The following is a 19,521-nucleotide window of genomic DNA, read 5'->3' on the forward strand; positions in this document are numbered from 1 at the left end:
TGAAAATGCTAGAGGAAACCATCCTCAATCCAATTGAGAATATGTGGAACGAGATTGCTGGACACCAGCGGAACCCATCCAACTTGAAGGAGCTGGAGCAGTTTTGCCTTGAAGAATGGTCAAAATCCCAGCGGCTAGATGTGCCAAGCTTATATAGACATATGCCAAGAGACTTGCAGCTGTAATTGCTGCAAAAGTTGGCTCTACAAAGTGTTGACTTTGGGGGGGTGAATAATTATACACGCTCAAGTTTCCTGTTTTTTTTGTCTTATTTCTTGTTTGTTTCACAATAGAAAACATTTAGCATCTTCAAAGTGGTAGGCATGTTGTGTAAATCAAATGATACAAACCTCCCAAAAATCTATTTTAATTCCAGGTTGTTCCAGGTTGTAATAGGAAAACTGCCAAGGGTGGTGAATACATTCGCAAGCCAGTGTACACATCATACTTGTATTTTATTTTATTCACCAGTAGAGACTATGGTTATATAACTCACCACCTCCTCAAAGTCAGAGGAGAAAAATACTTGTCAGACATCAATCTTTTTAGTGGTTCTTTCCTCTCATCCTCTGCTTCTTTCTCCCCTGATTCTGAATTAAAATAACAAAGTGACTCACTGTCCAGTGACTCAATAGGAAATGTAATTTACTCACGCCCCCCGCTACCATTGGGGCAACAATCCATCTGATTTACATCCTCAAATCTAGATCACAAAATGGGATGCTTATGCTGCACTGGATCGAGCCACGTTATTCCCTGAAATAACAATATAGTATTCTGTTGTAAATATTGTTTTATGCTACTATAATTCTGTATTTCTGAAAGAGGGATTACTTTCCCAAACATGTTTATGCAAATGTTTGCTGTCTTCATTGGACAATATGTTACTAGACACCAATTATTTACAGCAGATGACCCTGGAGATGATTTATTATTAATAATATAACAAATTATTATTTATGTATTATTTGATTTGGGTAACACTTTATATTAAGTTGCCACTATTACTATGTTACAACAATAGTTGTTACATAGGTTGTACTCTACTTACATGGTAATAGGGTTGTTTTGAAATAAATTATTACGCGATTGGAACCAGGAATGTGTAATTACACATTCACTTGCTGAGGGTTGTTACATATATTTACAGTTGAAGTCAGAAGTGTACACACAGTTAGGTTGGAGTCATTAAAACTCGTTTTTCATCCACTCCACACATTTCTAGTTAACAAACTAAAGTTTTGGCAAGTCGGTTAGGACATCTACTTTGTTTATGACACAAGTAATTTTCCCAATAATTGTTTACAGACCGATTTTTTTCACTTATAATTCACTGTATCAGAATTGCAGTGGGTCAGCAGTTTACATACACTAAGTTGACCGTGACTTTAAACAACTTGGAAAATTCCAGAAAATGATGTCAAGGATTTAGAAGATGTTGATTGAAATAATTTGAGTCAATTGGAAGTGTACCTGTGAATGTATTTCAAGGCCTACCTTCAAACTCAGTGCCTCTTTGCTTGACATCATGGGAAAATCCAAAGAAATCAGCCAAGACCTCAGAAAGAAAATTGTAGACCTCCACAAGTCTGGTTCATCCTCTGGAGCAATTTCCAAACGCCTGAAGGTACCACGTTCATCTCTACAAACAATAGTATGCAAGTATAAACACCATGGGACCACGCAGCCGTTATACCGCTCAGGAAGGAGATCTCCTAGAGATGAACGTACTTTGGTGCGAAAAGTGCAAATCAATCCCAGAACAACAGCAAAGGACCTTCTGAAGACGCTGGAGGAAACGGGTACAACAGTATCTATATCCACAGTAAAACAAGTACTATATCGACATAACCTGAAAGGCTGCTCAGAAAGGAAAAATCCACTGCTCCAAAACCGCCATAAAAAAGCCAGACTACGGTTTGTAACTGCACATGGGGACAAAGATCGTACTTTTTGGAGAAATGTCCTCTGGTCTGATGAAACAAAAATAGAACTGTCTTGCCATAATGACCATCGTTATGTTTGGAGGAAAAAGGGGGATGCTTGCAAGCTGAAGAGCACCATCCCAACCGTGGAGCACGCGGGTAGCAGCATCATGTTGTGGGGTTGCTTTGCTGCAGGAGGAACTGGTGCACTTTACAAAATACATGACAACATGAGGAAAGGAAAATTATGTGGATATATTGAAGCAACATCTCAAGACATTAGGCAGGAAGTTAAAGCTTGGTCGCAAATGGGTCTTCCAAATGGATATTGACCCCAAGCATACTTCCAAAGTTCAGGCTAAATTGTGTAAGGACAACAAAGTCAAGCTATTGGAGTGGCCATCACAAAGCCCCGACCTCAATCCTAGAGAAAATTTGTGGGCAGAACTGAAAAAGCTTGTGCGAGCAAGGAGGCCTACAAACCTGACTCAGTTACAGCAGCTCTGTCAGGAGGTATGGGCCAAAATCATTATCTCTACTATTATTCTAACATTTCACATTCTTAAAATAAAGTGGTGATCCTAACTGACCTAAGACAGGGAATTTTTACTAGGGTTAAATGTCAGGAATTGTGAAAAACTGAGTTTAAATGTATTTGGAAAAGGTGTATGTAAAGTTCCGACTTCAACTGTATATGAGAATGCTGTTTATTGACTACAGCTCAGCGTTCTAGACCATAGTGCCCACAAAGCTCATCACTAAGCTAAGAACCCTGGGACTAAACACCTCCCTCTGCAACTGGATCCTGAACTTCCTGACGGGCCAATCCCAGGTGGTAAGGGTAGTCAGCAACACATCTGCCTTACTGATCCTCAACATTGGGGCAACGCAGGGGTGCGTGCTTAGTCCTTTGTCTGTAGAAAAGCAATGGAACAGAGCTCGCTCTCACGTGAACGAGCGTCACGAGCTCAAGGCATTCTGGCAGACCTCTGACTCATTCCCCTCTCATTCGCCCCCACTTCACAGTAGAAGCATCAAACAAGGTTCTAAAGACTTTTGACATCTAGTGGAAGCCTTAGGAAGTGCAACATGACCAATATCTCATTGTATCTTCAATAGGGAATGAGTTGAAAAACGACCAACCTCAGATTTCCCACCTCCTGGTTAGATTTTTTCTAATGTTTTTGCCTGCCATATGAGTTCTGTTATACTCACAGGCATCATTCAAACAGTTTTAGAAACTTCAGAATGTTTCTATCCAAATATATACTAATACTATGCATATATTAGCAACTGGGACTGAGTAGCAGTTTACTCTGGGCACATCTGAGCACCTTATTCATCCAAGCTACTCAATACTGCCCCCAGCCATGAGAAGTTATGTGCTTGTAAGTTAGAATTTCACGGTAACGTCTACATCTGTTGTATTCGGCGCATATGACAAGTGTCATTGAAGTACACTCTTAGTAAAAAGGGTGTCAGGATGGTTCTTTGGCTGTCCCCAAATGAGAAACATTTTTGGTTCCAGGACGAACCCTTTTGTGTTCCATGTACTACCCTCTGTTGACAGGGTTCAACATGGAACCAAAAAGGATCATACCTGGAACCAAATTGTTCAACCTGGATTCCAAAAATTGTTCCTCAAAGTGTTCTACAGCATAGTACAGCACACACACCACCTAACAGCATGACATATGATACAGACAGATCATCATTCCCTGCTATCTTTGTGCCTCTGCCTTTTCACAGTCTAGCCACATGCATACATCTGAGCATCACTACGAGATGCAATCCAAGTTTCCTGATATGGCTGCTTGATTGAAGGACTGGTGGGTGGCAAGCTTCCTGTTATTTATGTCTCCCCAGTCTGAAATATAATTCACACCACAGCCTCAGACATGACTGTGCCTGCCCCCACTCATCCCAACCAATGGAGAGATACAGCACAGAAGTTGGAGGCAATATTGTGATTTTGTTTTATGTGACTAAGATTGAGAGTGTAGGGGGCGACACTCTCAGAAACAGAAACGGATATAAAACACAATGCCAAGGTCATCACTTATTCATATTGTGGCACACAGTGAGTGTTAATACGTGAGTGTGTTTTAGGGTGTGTGTGTGTGTATCTATTGATTTCTGGAGCCTTTTTTTCAGACAGATTATATGTACACGTGATGTTTATATCTTGTAAACAAATTATAATGCATGATGGGCTTGCATTTACATTCCTCCCTTCTAACCCATCCTTCCTCTCTCTGTTATTTTCTCGTTTCAGCCAACTCTAACACCGCCTCTTCCCGAAAAGTGGACGACCCAGCCAATGAATTATGAATGTTGAACAAGATGACCTCTTCTCGGCAGCAGCAGACGATGAGAGGTCCTAGGTGGAACCGGGCCCTGTCCGACCATTTGTTTGTGCTGCTTCTAGCCCTCCAGCTCCTGGCGGTGGCAGGCCTGGTGCGCGCTCAGACCTGCCCCTCTGTCTGCTCCTGCAGCAACCAGTTCAGCAAGGTGATCTGCACACGGCGTGGGCTCCGTGAGGTCCCCGACGGCATATCCACCAACACACGCTACCTGAACCTGCAGGAGAACCTCATCCAGGTGATCAAGGTGGACAGCTTCAAGCACCTGCGGCACCTGGAGATCCTGCAGCTGAGCAAGAACCACATCCGAAACATTGAGATTGGGGCCTTCAACGGCCTGGCTAGTCTCAACACTCTGGAGCTGTTTGACAACCGCCTCACCACAATCCCCAATGGGGCCTTTGAGTACCTCTCCAAGCTCAAGGAGTTGTGGCTGAGGAACAACCCCATCGAGAGCATTCCCTCGTATGCGTTCAACAGGGTGCCCTCGCTACGGCGGCTGGATTTAGGGGAACTCAAACGCCTCTCGTATATCTCAGAGGGGGCTTTCGAGGGCCTCGGCAACCTGCGCTACCTGAACCTGGGCATGTGCAATCTGAAGGAGATCCCCAACCTCATCCCACTGGTCAAGCTGGACGAGCTAGAGATGTCAGGGAACCAGCTGACGGTCATCAGACCTGGCTCCTTCAAAGGGTTGATCCATCTGCAGAAGCTGTGGATGATGCATGCCCAGATCAAAACCATTGAAAGGAACTCCTTTGACGACCTGCAGTCGCTGGTGGAGCTTAACCTGGCCCACAACAACCTCACCCTGCTGCCCCATGATCTCTTCACCCCCCTGCACCACCTGGAGAGAGTCCACCTCCATCACAACCCCTGGAACTGCAACTGTGACATCCTGTGGCTCAGCTGGTGGCTCAAAGAGATGGTGCCGGCCAACACCAGCTGCTGTGCCCGCTGCAGTTCCCCAGCTAGCCACAAGGGACGCTACATAGGTGAGCTGGACCAAAACTATTTCCACTGTTACGCACCTGTTATTGTGGAGCCACCAGCGGACCTGAACGTGACAGAGGGTATGGCTGCAGAGCTGAAGTGCAGGGCCAGCTCTCTGACCTCAGTCAGTTGGATTACACCCAATGGCTCCATCATGACCCACGGTGCATACAAGATCCGCATTTCTGTGCTCAACGACGGCACGCTCAACTTCACCAATGTCACCATGCAAGACACGGGAACCTACACCTGCATGGTAAGCAACTCAGCAGGCAATACCACAGCATCTGCCACTCTCAACGTGTCTTCCACAGAGAACGTCCTCAGCTACTTTACCACAGTAACAGTGGAGACCATCGAGCCAGTGCACGACGAGGGGCGCTCCACCGTGTGGCAGAAGGTGGGCCCCACCCCCTCCGCTGGATCCTGGGAGACTGTGTCGTCCACCTCCACCACCACCACAACGGCCCGGACGCCCCTCTCCACCCGGGCCACAGAGAAGACCTTTACCATCCCTGTCACGGACCTGAATGACAGCTCCATGACCGGCCTGGATGAGGTGATGAAGACCACCAAAATCATCATCGGCTGCTTCGTGGCCATCACCCTCATGGCCGCCGTTATGCTAATCATCTTCTACAAGATGAGGAAGCAGCACCACCAGCAGAACCACCATGCGCCACAGCGCACCATTGAGATAATCAATGTAGACGAGGACTGTGTGACAGGCGGGCCGACCATGGAGGGCCACCTGAATCTGCCCCCGCTGGAGCATGAGCACCTGAACCACTACAACACCTATAAGTCTGCGTACAACCACGTCTCCACTATCAACTCCATACACAGCTCGGCGCACGAACCTTTGTTAATCCGGGCCAGTTCGAAAGACAATGTACAAGAGACTCAGATCTAACAATTTTTTCATAATGAGACGAACTGATGAAATTACAAAAGGGACATTATTGGATATTAGTTATGAGGATTATGGATGTGAAGTGGAGGACTTGACTGACTGTTTGTCCAGCGAATCAGTGGTTGATGATGTTTATTCAATGACATTGGGATCTAGGGTATGTCTAATGTTTCAAAAAATGTCTTTACAAAAAAGAAGTTATTTATTTAAGAAAAAATCTATTGTGGCTAAATCAAGAACAAACTGTATTCTGCAATTATTTTTTCAGAACTTATTTCATCAGATGTTTAGTTTTCTTAATTTGAGGGAGGATGGTTTACTAATATGCTTACAAACTCTATGTGAATCTCAAGCTAACCATGTTCTGGTTTCCCCCAATATGTAAGTGATGGCAAATTGGCAACCTCTTTTTACCCCACATACTTAGATAATTTCTAGATCACATTAGAGATTTCCTCCTGCCACAAATTAATTGATTAAATATTTTGTGACAATCAGTTAATTTAGATGGATTAAAAGCTTGGTCGTTATCTGAGGGTGAATGCTGGGACTGTCAGTGATGAAATCTGATAACACAATATTTCATTAAATCTGCCACTCAAATTAGATACAGATGTACCCTTGGCTTTGCCATCAATAGATTAGGGACGTTAAACGAGGGAAGTGTGATCCAAACTATACCATGGCCAACTGTTAGCAACAAGTGATTCATAGTTATCTCACTGTGTGTATTACACCAGAAAATCACGTTTCACACAGTGTTTGTCTCATTTACACGTTGTGTATTCATACCATTTGTGATTCCTTCTCTATTCCACTTGCTCTGATCCATCATAACTTTGTGAGTCATGGAGATCGCATTGGCAAATACAGTCAGGCATATGAGAGCTCCGTGAATGTCATACCGCCTTTTTCCATCCCACACCAGCTGTTATGATGGTTTACCATATCATCACAGATATGGGTGCTATTCCAGATCATCTTATCTGCAGTCTCATTGCAAATCTCTGAAAATTGCTATATGATATTTATGTGGTTCCTGACACAAATACATTTCCAGGTTTTAATTAAGAGAAATACTGATTTGTGTGACTTGATTTAAAAAAAGAGCCCTGGAAGACCACCAAGGATACTGATGACTCTCCTGTGTTAACTCTCTATGACCCCTGACTTCAACCAGGGCAGCAAGGAGCAGACTGGTGAGTGGGAACGGGGGCTAAGGACACCGAACATATCTGTCCTAGCACATTGCCTATCTATTGTCTGTTCAAACATTGGGCACATAGGCACGACAGGCCCAGATTCACACCGTGCCCCTGCCAAGCTCAGGACGAGGGATAGAGGACAGAGTGCCAGGGTTCATGCAGAGAGAGAGAGATAGAGAGAGGGTTTAGGGATGAGGTGTGTGGCTTCGAGCAGATGTTCAGGTCACACCTGCATCTCTCTGCCTCAACCATGACACCATTTCTATTTTAATCGACATACCCTCAGGGCTTTGGGTGGACAGTGCTTCACAGGCACCTGCTCCCTGGAAAAACATTAAAAATGCCCCACAGTAAAAAATGGTGCCATAAATAAAGAGGCCAAGCAAATACCCTTCACATCCAAGGCTTAGCCACATACCCCAGGAGTATTTTTATAGATTGTGCATCAATCTAAGTTACTAAACCAAAAAATCCCCATCAAAATCCACCAGTTTAAGCTAGAGATATCAGTTTTTTGTGTCTGAAGCGTCCGAACGGTTTGACTAATTTAACCACTCTATGGAAAGTGGATATCCCAACAAATGTCACGGAACTCATCTGAAGGTAACCGGTTTAAAAAACGAATGGAAGTATTAAGGTAGTTTTGTGCCTACCCAAAAAAAGGGGTTCAATATGTGTAAAAATATATATATATTTAGTACATATATTTCCTGAGTTTAAAAAATGATCGACGAGATTTAGGACATACACTTCAAAACCTTGTTTCCTATGATTTATTTTTTGACTGTCCTTTTTGAATGTGTTATTCAATGTGTTTCTATAGGCCCAAATCAATATTTTATTAAATCGTTTTTTTAAAAATATTTCTTTGCTACCTAAAGTGGTCCTAAACTTCTAAATCAAATAGCTAAATGCTCCATAGTATGACCATCTTAAAACAATTCCATTTGTCAGCATAGCACCCCCCCTGCTTTTCATTTTGGTCTCCACTCCCTCCATAATGTTAAACATCTAAGAAAGGTTATGCAACAGTGCTTTTTCTTTTTCGGGTCCATTTTGTTTCTGAGAAATAAATGATTGTGTTCTATTTTAAATTCTCCAGAAGAATGAGGGTACACAGATGTCATCTAGTTATTTTCTGGGAGGAAGCACTATTAATGATATGATGTCAAATACAGGAGTGGGCTGATTCAGTCACCATGGAAACCATGACCTTAGCGCATGCCTTTCTGCTTATCAGAGCTCCCATTGGCTAGCTAGATGCTTTAACATTATTCAGAGTCAATTGAAAATGGTATGTCTGTGGATAGTGTTATTTGAAATGCACCTCAACTATGAAACAATATGCTTACAGTGATGTAGTAGCATTTCATCCCCTTGCACTTGACCAGTGTTTAGTATTAAACAGCAGAGTATGGAGGTTGTCACAGATTATAATGATATGTAGCGTCACCCTTGTTGCTTTTCCACTTAAACCCAGACAGTAAAGGATGCAGAATCGGGGAATAGACAAATCCCGTCATCAGTTTTAAACGTCACTTCTACTCTATACTTGGACAGAAAGACTAAATCCTCAAAGATGAATGAATAACTTATTTTAATGTCATGTGGCACGTTATGACCTAATTATAATTCAGGTAACTCCATCTTACATGAGCTTCTTCAACACAGTTTTAGTCAACATGAAACAAACATGTTCATCAGTGTGGCATCTCTGCCAATACAATAACTAAAGATGTTAACATGGAGTTTAGCACAGACGTAAACCATCTCTGTTGTGAGTCATTGACGATGTGTTTGGGGTGATCATAGTGGGATCTGGATCTCAAATTTTTAAGTAAGAGAGTTTGTCCATCATCCCTTCTTTCCTTTGGTTGGTAAATCATTTGGAGACTTTTATGATGGTGCATTTATTGCAATTTAGTAAATCTATCTCATTCTTTATGTATTGTATCTCAATGTTTTGGTTGGGTAGGAGGGACAAGATGCTTTTAGTTCCACATTATTTTCTCTGAGAAGGAATACTGTTCTAGTGGTAGATTTCTAAAAAAAACACATTTTTAAAATAAAAATAAAAAATAAAAACGTTTTAAATTTTTATTTTACATGTGCCAACAACCTGTTTATTAAAGTGAAAAATAGAAACATACTGTAAAATAGTAAGACATTGATTTTCATGTTAGCATACTTTCATGACCTTAAAAAAATATATGAAGATCGATTATAAACCAGGAGTTTGTAGTTCATACATAAAAATATGTTACAAATAAACTATTGTTCTTTTTTATGTATGGTCTGGTTCTTATTTACAAAAAAAATTTACTTCGGTTTTTTCAATGCTAGAATTTTTATTTTTAACATTGTTTTATTTTTTTATTTTTTTTCATAGTAGTGACAAAACACAACACATACCACCCAGAAGTGTTTTATGTGCAAAGAAGGTCATCCGTTGATGTTACACTATAAGGAAGGGAATCTGACAGATGAGTACAGACTGATAATTGCCTTTCCTCCAACTATTCATTGCATATAGGATCACAGTCTCAGCCTATAATTAAGGAGATTGTCAGCAGGTTACCACAATGACTAATGTTATTGTAAATGGTTGATTATCTACAGTGGGAAAGATTAGCAAATTACCACAAGCTTTTGTCTTTGCTAAGTGTCATTTTAAAGACCTGGAAAGTGTGAATGATGATGGTTGAATTATTGTACAATCTGCTGAGGAACAGGAAAATGTAACAAGGTAAAAATGATACAAGGTGCCTCTCAAAATAAAAGGCTTGTGGTGTTACTTTAATAATTAACTCTGATTTAGCAACCATAATAGTGAAAACATTGTTACCATCCCCCTAAAACCCACACCATCAGCAATTAGTGAGCACATGTCCTTACACTACTCTAATGGGAGGAGAGAAGATCTGGATTTCCAACTGCTCTTGACTTTTTTACACCAAGGTTTATGAGAATAGGATTAAATTAATCACAGAATCTGATTGTAATTCCAGATAATCAAGGCGAGTCTAATGTTAGCACATGTTACATAACTGGAGATTCAGATGCTTCGGGGGAGGAGAAGAAGCATTAGCAATGAAAGTCAATGCATTTCAAAATGTTCTGCAACTTGGATGGATTTTTGTGTGTGTGTGATTGTTTCTGTAATAACAGGGTGTACAACAGTGGAGGCTCCTCAGAGGAAGAAGGAGAGGACCATCCTCCTCAGTGAATTTCATAAAAATAAAAATGCAGAAACATAAAAAAAATGATCATATTTAGATACAACTACACTAAATACAGTGGGGAGAACAAGTATTTGATACACACATTTGATACAATCCAGATAATCACATTGTATGATTTTTAAGTAATTAGTGTGCATTTTATTGCATGACATAAGTATTTGATACATCAGAAAAGCAGAGCATAATATTTGGTACAGAAACCTTTGTTCGCAATTACAGAGATCATACGTTTCCTGTAGTTCTTGACCAGGTTTGCACACACTGCAGCTGGGATTTTGGCCCACTCCTCCATACAGACCTTCTCCAGATCCTTCAGGTTTCGGGGCTGTCGCTGGGCAATAAGGACTTTCAGCTCCCTCCAAAGATTTCCTATTGGGTTCAGGTCTGGAGACTGGCTAGGCCACTCCAGGACCTTTAGATGCTTCTTACAGAGCCACTCCTTAGTTGCCCTGGCTGTGTGTTTCGGGTTGTTGTCATGCTGTCATTGCTGTATGTCTCTCTCAAATGTCAATATGCCTTGTATACTGTTGTGCAGGTTAGTTATCATTGTTTTAGTTTACAATGGAGCCCCTAGTTCCACTCTTTATACCCCTGATACCTCCTTTGTCCCACCCCCCACACATGCGGTGACCTCACCCATTACAACCAGCATGTCCAGAGATACAACCTCTCTCATCATCACCCAGTGCCTGGGCTTACCTCCGCTGTACCCGCACCCCACCATACCCCTGTTTGCGCATTATGCCCTGAATATATTCTACCATGCCCAGAAACCTGCTCCTCTTATTCTCTGTCCCCAACGCCCTAGGCGACCAGTTTTGATAGCCTTCAGCCGCACCCTCATACTACTCCTTCTCTGTTCCGCGGGTGATGTGGAGGTAAACCCAGGCCCTGCATGTCCCCAGGCACCCTCATTTGTTGACTTCTGTGATCGAAAAAGCCTTGGTTTCATGCATGTCAACATCAGAAGCCTCCTCCCTAAGTGTGTCTTACTCACTGCTCTAGCACACTCTGCTAACCCTGATGTCCTTGCCGTGTCTGAATCCTGGCTCAGGAAGGCCACCAAAAATTCTGAGATTTCCATACCCAACTATAACATCTTCCGTCAAGATAGAACTGCCAAAGGGGGAGGAGTTGCAGTCTACTGCAGAGATAGCCTGCAAAGTAATGTCATACTCTCCAGGTCCATACCCAAACAGTTCGAACTACTAATTTTGAAAATTACTCTCTCCAGAAATAAGTCTCTCACTGTTGCCGCCTGCTACCGACCCCCCTCAGCTCCCAGCTGTGCCCTGGACACCATTTGTGAATTGATCGCCCCCCATCTAGCTTCAGAGTTTGTTCTGTTAGGTGACCTAAACTGGGATATGCTTAACACCCCGGCAGTCCTACAATCTAAGCTAGATGCCCTCAATCTCACTCAAATCATCAAGGAACCCACCAGGTACAACCCTAACTCTGTAAACAAGGGCACCCTCATTGACGTCATCCTGACCAACTGGCCCTCCAAATACACCTCCGCTGTCTACAACCAGGATCTCAGCGATCACTGCCTCATTGCCTGTATCCGCTACGGAGCCGCAGTCAAACGACCACCCCTCATCACTGTCAAACGCTCCCTAAAACACTTCTGTGAGCAGGCCTTTCTAATCGACCTGGCCCGGGTATCCTGGAAGGACATTGACCTCATCCCGTCAGTTGAGGATGCCTGGTCTTTCTTTAAAAGTAACTTCCTCACCATTTTAGATAAGCATGCTCCGTTCAAAAAATGCAGAACTAAGAACAGATATAGCCCCTGGTTCACTCCAGACCTGACTGCCCTCGACCAGCACAAAAACATCCTGTGGCGGACTGCGCTAACATCGAATAGTCCCCGCGATATGCAACTGTTCAGGGAAGTCAGGAACCAATACACACAGTCAGTCAGGAAAGCTAAAGCCAACTTCTTCAGGCAGAAGTTTGCATCCTGTAGCTCCAACTCCAAAAAGTTCTGGGACACTGTGAAGTCCATGGAGAACAAGAGCACCTCCTCCCAGCTGCCCACTGCACTGAGACTAGGTAACATGGTCACCACCGATAAATCCATGATTATCGAAAACTTCAACAAGCATTTCTCAACGGCTGGCCATGCCTTCCGCCTGGCTACTCCAACCTCGGACAACAGCTCCCCCCCCCCCGCAGCTACTCGCCCAAGCCTCTCCAGGTTCTCCTTTACCCAAATCCAGATAGCAGATGTCCTGAAAGAGCTGCAAAACCTGGACCCGTACAAATCAGCTGGGCTGGACAATCTGGACCCTCTATTCCTGAAACTATCCGCCGCCATTGTCGCAACCCCTATTACCAGCCTGTTCAACCTCTCTTTCATATCGTCTGAGATCCCCAAGGATTGGAAAGCTGCCGCAGTCATCCCCCTCTTCAAAGGGGGCGACACCCTGGACCCAAACTGTTACAGACCTATATCCATCCTGCCCTGCCTATCTAAGGTCTTCGAAAGCCAAGTCAACAAACAGGTCACTGACCATCTTGAATCCCACCGTACCTTCTCCGCTGTGCAATCTGGTTTCCGAGCCGGTCACGGGTGTACCTCAGCCACGCTCAAGGTACTAAACGATATCATAACCGCCATCGATAAAAGACAGTACTGTGCAGCCGTCTTCATAGACCTTGCCAAGGCTTTTGACTCTGTCAATCACCGTATTCTTATCGGCAGACTCAGTAGCCTCGGTTTTTCGGATGACTGCCTTGCCTGGTTCACCAATTACTTTGCAGACAGAGTTCAGTGTGTCAAATCGGAGGGCATGCTGTCCGGTCCTCTGGCAGTCTCTATGGGGGTGCCACAGGGTTCAATTCTCGGGCCGACTCTTTTCTCTGTATATATCAATGATGTTTCTCATGCTGCGGGCGATTCCCTGATCCACCTCTACGCAGACGACACCATTCTATATACTTCCGGCCCGTCCTTGGACACTGTGCTATCTAACCTCCAAACGAGCTTCAATGCCATACAGCACTCCTTCCGTGGCCTCCAACTGCTCTTAAACGCTAGTAAAACCAAATGCATGCTTTTCAACCGTTCGCTGCCTGCACCCGCACGCCTGACCAGCATCACCACCCTGGATGGTTCCGACCTTGAATATGTGGACATCTAGAAGTACCTAGGTGTCTGGCTAGACTCTAAACTCTCCTTCCAGACCCATATCAAACATCTCCAATCGAAAATCAAATCAAGAGTCGGCTTTCTATTCCGCAACAAAGCCTCCTTCACTCACGCCGCCAAACTTACCCTAGTAAAACTGACTATCCTACCGATCCTCGACTTCGGCGACGTCATCTACAAAATTGCTTCCAACACTCTACTCAGCAAACTGGATGCAGTTTATCACAGTGCCATCCGTTTTGTCACTAAAGCACCTTATACCACCCACCACTGCGACTTGTATGCTCTAGTCGGCTGGCCCTCGCTACATATTCGTCGCCAGACCCACTGGCTCCAGGTCATCTACAAGTCCATGCTAGGTAAAGCTCCGCCTTATCTCAGTTCACTGGTTACGATGGCAACACCCATCCGTAGCACGCGCTCCAGCAGGTGTATCTCACTGATCATCCCTAAAGCCAACACCTCATTTGGCCGCCTTTCGTTCCAGTTCTCTGCTGCCTGTGACTGGAACGAATTGCAAAAATCGCTGAAGTTGGAGACTTTTATCTCCCTCACCAACTTCAAACATCTGCTATCCGAGCAGCTAACCGATCGCTGCAGCTGTACATAGTCTATTGGTAAATAGCCCACCCATTTTCACCTACCTCATCCCCATACTGTTTTTATTTATTTATTTTTATTTTTCTGCTCTTTTGCACACCAATCTCTACCTGTACGTAACCATCTGATCATTTATCACTCCAGTGTTAATCTGCATAATTGTAATTATTTGCCTACCTTCTCATGCCTTTTGCACACAATGTATATATAGACTCCCCTTTTTTCTACTGTGTTATTGACTTGTTAATTGTTTACTCCATGTGTAACTCTGTGTTGTCTGTTCACACTGCTATGCCTTATCTTGGCCAGGTCGCAGTTGCAAATGAGAACTTGTTCTCAACTAGCCTACCTGGTTAAATAAAGGTGAAATAAAAAAAATTAAAAAAAAAAAAACCCAGCCACGACCCATCTTCAATGCTCTTACTGGGGGAAGGAGGTTGTTGGCCAAGATCTTGCGATACATGGCCCCATCCATCCTCCCCTCAAAACGGTGCAGTCATCCTGTCCCCTTTACAGAAAAGCATCCCCAAAGAATGACGTTTCCACCTCCATGCTTCACAGTTGGGGTGGTGTTCTTGGGGTTGTACTCATCCTTCTTCTTCCTCCAAACACGGCGAGTGGAGTTTAGACCAAAAAACTATATTTTTGTCTCATCAGACCACATGACCTTCTCCCATTCCTCCTCTGGATCATCCAGATGGTCATTGGCAAAGTTCAGACGGGCCTGGACATGCGCTGGCTTGAGCAGGGGGACCTGCAGGATTTTAATCCATGACGGCGTACTGTGTTACTAATGGTTTTCTTTGAGACTGTGGTCCCAGCTCTCTTCAGGTCATTGACCAGGTCCTGCCGTGTTGTTCTGGGCTGATCCCTCACCTTCCTCATGATCATTGATGCCCCACGAGGTGAGATCTTGCATGGAGCCCCAGACTGAGGGTGATTGACAGTCATCTTGAACTTCTTCCATTTTCTAATAATTGCGCCAACAGTTGTTGCCTTCTCACCAAGCTGCTTGCCTTATTGTCCTGTAGCCCATCCCAGCCTTGTGCAGGTCTACAATTTTATCCCTGATGTCCTTACACAGCTCTCTGGTCTTGGCCATTGTGGAGAGATTGAGTGTGTGGACAGGTGTCTTTTATACAGGTAACGAGTTCAAACAGGTGCAGTTAATACAGGTAATGAGTGGAGAACAGGAGGGATTCTTGAAGAAAAACTAACAGGTCTGTGACAGCCGGAATTCTTACTGGTCGGTAGGTGATCAAATACTTATGTCATGCAATAAAATGCAAATTAATTACTTAAAAATCATACAATGTGATTTTCTGGATTTAGAATCCGTCTCTCACAGTTGAAGTGTACCTATGATAAAAATTACAGACCTCTACATGCTTTGTAAGTAGGAAAACCTACAAAATCGGCAGTGTATCAAATACTTATTCTCCCCAATGTATATTCACTTGTCACCAAATAATTAAATAAATCACATTGTTTTGCAATGAAGGTCTGCAGTAGCCTCAACAGCACTCTGTAGGGTAGCACCATGGTGTAGCCGGAGGACAGCTAGTTTCTGTCCTCATCTGAGTACATTGACTTCAATACAAAACCTAGGAGGCTCATGGTTCTCACCCCCTTCCATAGACTCACACAGTAATTATGACAACTTCCGGAGGACTTCCTCCATACTAAGAGCTCTTGCAGCATGAATTGACATGTTGTCTACCCATTCAAAGGATCAGATAATGAATCTAGTACTGAAAGCATAAGCTACAGCTAGCTAGCACTGTAATGCATAACATGTGGTGATTAGTTGACTCAAAGAGAGAGAAATACAATAGTTGAACAGTTCCGAACAAATTAATTTCTTCCAAAATTAAGGAGAAGCAAGAGAGAGAGGGAGCTATATTTTGTAGTATATTTTTGTTCACTTTCACTAACTTAGTTACCATCGAATGCAATTAGCTTGTTTAGCCTACTCAAACACCCAGCTCAAACAAAGAGGGATGCTATGTTAGCTAGTTGGCTATGGCTATCCAACACTGGAGCTCTTCCAAGTCAAGGTAAGCTGTGGGTATAATTAATTTATTGCCACCATGGCCCACTGGTGTAACTGCTAAACTGCTTACTGACTGTACACTGTACTGCATGATTGTAGCGGGTTTACTAATGCGTTAGTTCTAGTAGCTATGTTGACTATGACGTGACAACGATGTAGGCTGTGTTTAATGGATAGCGGTCATGATATGAAGGTTTGGCTCTGAATGTTTTTTGCCTGGTCACAGACAGCTGATGTGTTGCACACGAAGTCCACAAGCGAAAGGAAAAGGTGAGAGGAGGAGAAAGCGTAGCATATTTGAGAAGGAATTACAGGGCATTCAGAAACTATTCAGACCCCTTAACTTTTTACTCATTTTGTTACGTTACAGCCTTATTCTAAAATTGATTACATAGTTTTTACCCTCATCAATCTACACACAATACCCTTTGACAAAGAAAACATTTTTTGAAATATCACATTTACATAAGTACAGTATGCAGATCCTTTACTTTGTTGAAGCACAATTGGCAGCGATTACAGACTCGGGTCTTCTTGGGAATGACGCGGCAATCTTGGTACACCTGTATTTGGGGAGTTTCTCCCATTTTCTTTGCATATCCTCTCAAGCTCTGTCAGGTCGGATGTGGAGCGTCTCTGTACAGATATTTTCAGGTCTGTCCGGGATCTGGCTGGGCTAAACAAGGACATTCATAGACTTGTCCCGAAGCCACACCTGTGTTGTCTTGGATGTGTGCTTAGGGTCGTTGTCCTGTTGGAAGGTGAACCTTCGCATCAGTCTGTGGTCCTGAGCACTCTGGAGCAGGTTTTCATCAAGGATCTTTCTGTACTTTGCTCCGTTCATCTTTTCCTTGATCCTGACTAGTCGCCCAGTCCCTGCCACAACCATACTTCACCGTAGGGATGGTGCCAGGTTTCCTGCAGATGTGACACTTGGCATTCAGGCCAAAGAGTTCAATCTTGGTTTCGTCAGACAAAATAATCTTGTTTCTCATGGTCTGAGAGTCTTTAGGTGCCCTTTGGCAAACTCCAAGCGGACTGTCATGCGCCTTTTACTGAGGAGTGGCTTCCGACTGGCCACTCTACAAAAAAAGCCTGATTGGTGGAGTGCTGAAGAGATGGTTGTCCTTCTGGAAGGATCTCCCATCTCCACAGAGGACCTCTAGAGCTCTGTCAGAGTGACCATCGGGTTCTTGGTCACCTCCCTGACCAAGGCCCTTCTCCCTCGATTGCTCATTTTGGCTGGGCAGCCAGCTCTAGGAAGTCTTGGTGATTCCAAACTTCTTCAATTTAAAAATGATGGAGGCCACTGTGTTCTTGGGGACCTTCAATGCTGCAGACATTTTTTGATACCTTTCCCTAGATCTGTGCCTCGACACAATCCTGTCTCAGAGCTCTATGGACAATTCCTTCAACCTCATGGCTTGGTTTTCACTCTGACATGCACTGTCAACTGGGACCTTAGGGTGCCTTTCCAAATCATGTCCAATCAGTTGTAGAAACATCTCAAGGAAGATAAATGTAAACAGGATGCAACTGAGCTCAATTTCACATCTCACAGCAAACATCCTGAATACTTATGTAAATAAGGTATTTTAATTGTATACATTTGCAAACATTTCTAAAAACCTGTTTTTGCTTTGTCTTTATGGGGTATTGTGTGTAGACTGATGAGGATTTTTTAGTTATTTAATCCATTTTAGAATAAAGCTGTAATGTAACAAAATGTGGATAAAAGGAAGGAGTCTGAATACTTTCCGAATGCACTATATATACTGAACAAAAATATAAACTCAACATGCAACAATTTCATTGATTTTACTGAGTTACAGTTCACATGATGAAATCAGTCAATTTAAATATTCATTAGGTCTAAACTATGTATTTAAATTGACTGGAAATACAGATATGCATCTGTTGGTCAGATACCTTAAAAACAAATGGGCCTCACAATGTGCCTCAGGATCTCGTCATTGTATTTTTGTGCATTCAAATTGCCATCGATAAAATGCAACTGTGTTAGTTGTGCATAGCTTATGCCTGCCTGCCCATACTATAACCTTACCATGGGGCACTCTGTTCATAATGTTGACATCAGCAAACCGCTCGCTCACACGAAGCCATACACGTGGTGCCTACCAGCCTGTGACCAGATTTTGTAATCTAACACCTTGACTACATTCTGGAGGCATTGTTGAATGCGAGACCAGTGCATCAGTAAGCACTGCGTGAGCTGCTGTCTGTGCCTGCAAGGAGAGCTGCCTTACAACACAGCAGGCTAATGTGCTGTTAGAAATGTTTAAATGTACCCAACCATTTTATTCTCATGTTTGAGCTCTCAAAACAGCATGACACTACTGTAAGTCGTCAGATATTAATACGTTTGCTTTGCTATTATTGAGAGTGGGGATATGATGACATAAAAAAGCAGCTTCAGGTAACAGTACAGTCTAAGTACAATCTGCAGTATGAACTATTGTTTACAAAGATCTGCACATGTATGTACAGTACCTGTATATCTTTATTCCTGTGATTGCTCAGCATGTCTTTCAAAGCTCTGTTTCCATCTTCTTGTTTACCTCTCTCCCCCAGTGTGGTTATACCGTAACAGTGCTGATCCATGGTGGAGCTGAGTTCACTACTGCCCCAGCATATCCAGCTAATTACTGAGCTGAAGGACTGCTTAGTGAGCCTTGCTCTTAAAAACCCAACATGTCTCTGAGACCATGCTGGGCAGAAGTCAGTTACAAAAAGCAAGGTACTCTCTATTGTATTGTGTTCCCATAATCCCATTACTTATCTTTAAATTGATAAAAAACACTTGAAAATCAATTTACTGTTCCTAACATTGATCAAAGCAGTCACCATAATTCAACAATTCATCAACAAGCCAGAGGATTTGCACAATGTAATGTAAAGAATAACTCATATAGTTAGAACCCATTTCTGCTTCTAATTAGGAGAACCAATATTTAACTGGAATTCTGTGTTGAATACGCTGCAACATTGGGTGGGCGGTGGGTTGAAGGTGGACAGAGAATCAGAAGAAGAATCACCAGAAGAAGCAGTC

At 43.2% G+C, this 19,521-nt stretch overlaps 1 protein-coding gene across 1 annotated transcript in view; it reads left to right on the forward strand.

The window, feature by feature from the left end:
- LOC110522368 (leucine-rich repeat-containing protein 4C) overlaps positions 1-9,686 on the forward strand; it is a 156,247-nt gene extending 146,561 nt beyond the window's left edge. The window contains exon 3 of the mRNA XM_021600717.3: positions 4,201-9,686. Within this exon, the coding sequence (XP_021456392.2) occupies positions 4,257-6,194 (1,938 nt within the window). The 5' untranslated portion in view covers positions 4,201-4,256 and the 3' untranslated portion in view covers positions 6,195-9,686. The remainder of the gene's footprint in view (positions 1-4,200) is intronic.
- Positions 9,687-19,521: the final 9,835 nt, after the last annotated feature.

This window comes from Oncorhynchus mykiss, chromosome 1 (genome assembly GCF_057628025.1).
Source record: "Oncorhynchus mykiss isolate SJ-2025 chromosome 1, ASM5762802v1, whole genome shotgun sequence".
In the NCBI taxonomy this organism is placed as follows: domain Eukaryota; kingdom Metazoa; phylum Chordata; class Actinopteri; order Salmoniformes; family Salmonidae; genus Oncorhynchus; species Oncorhynchus mykiss.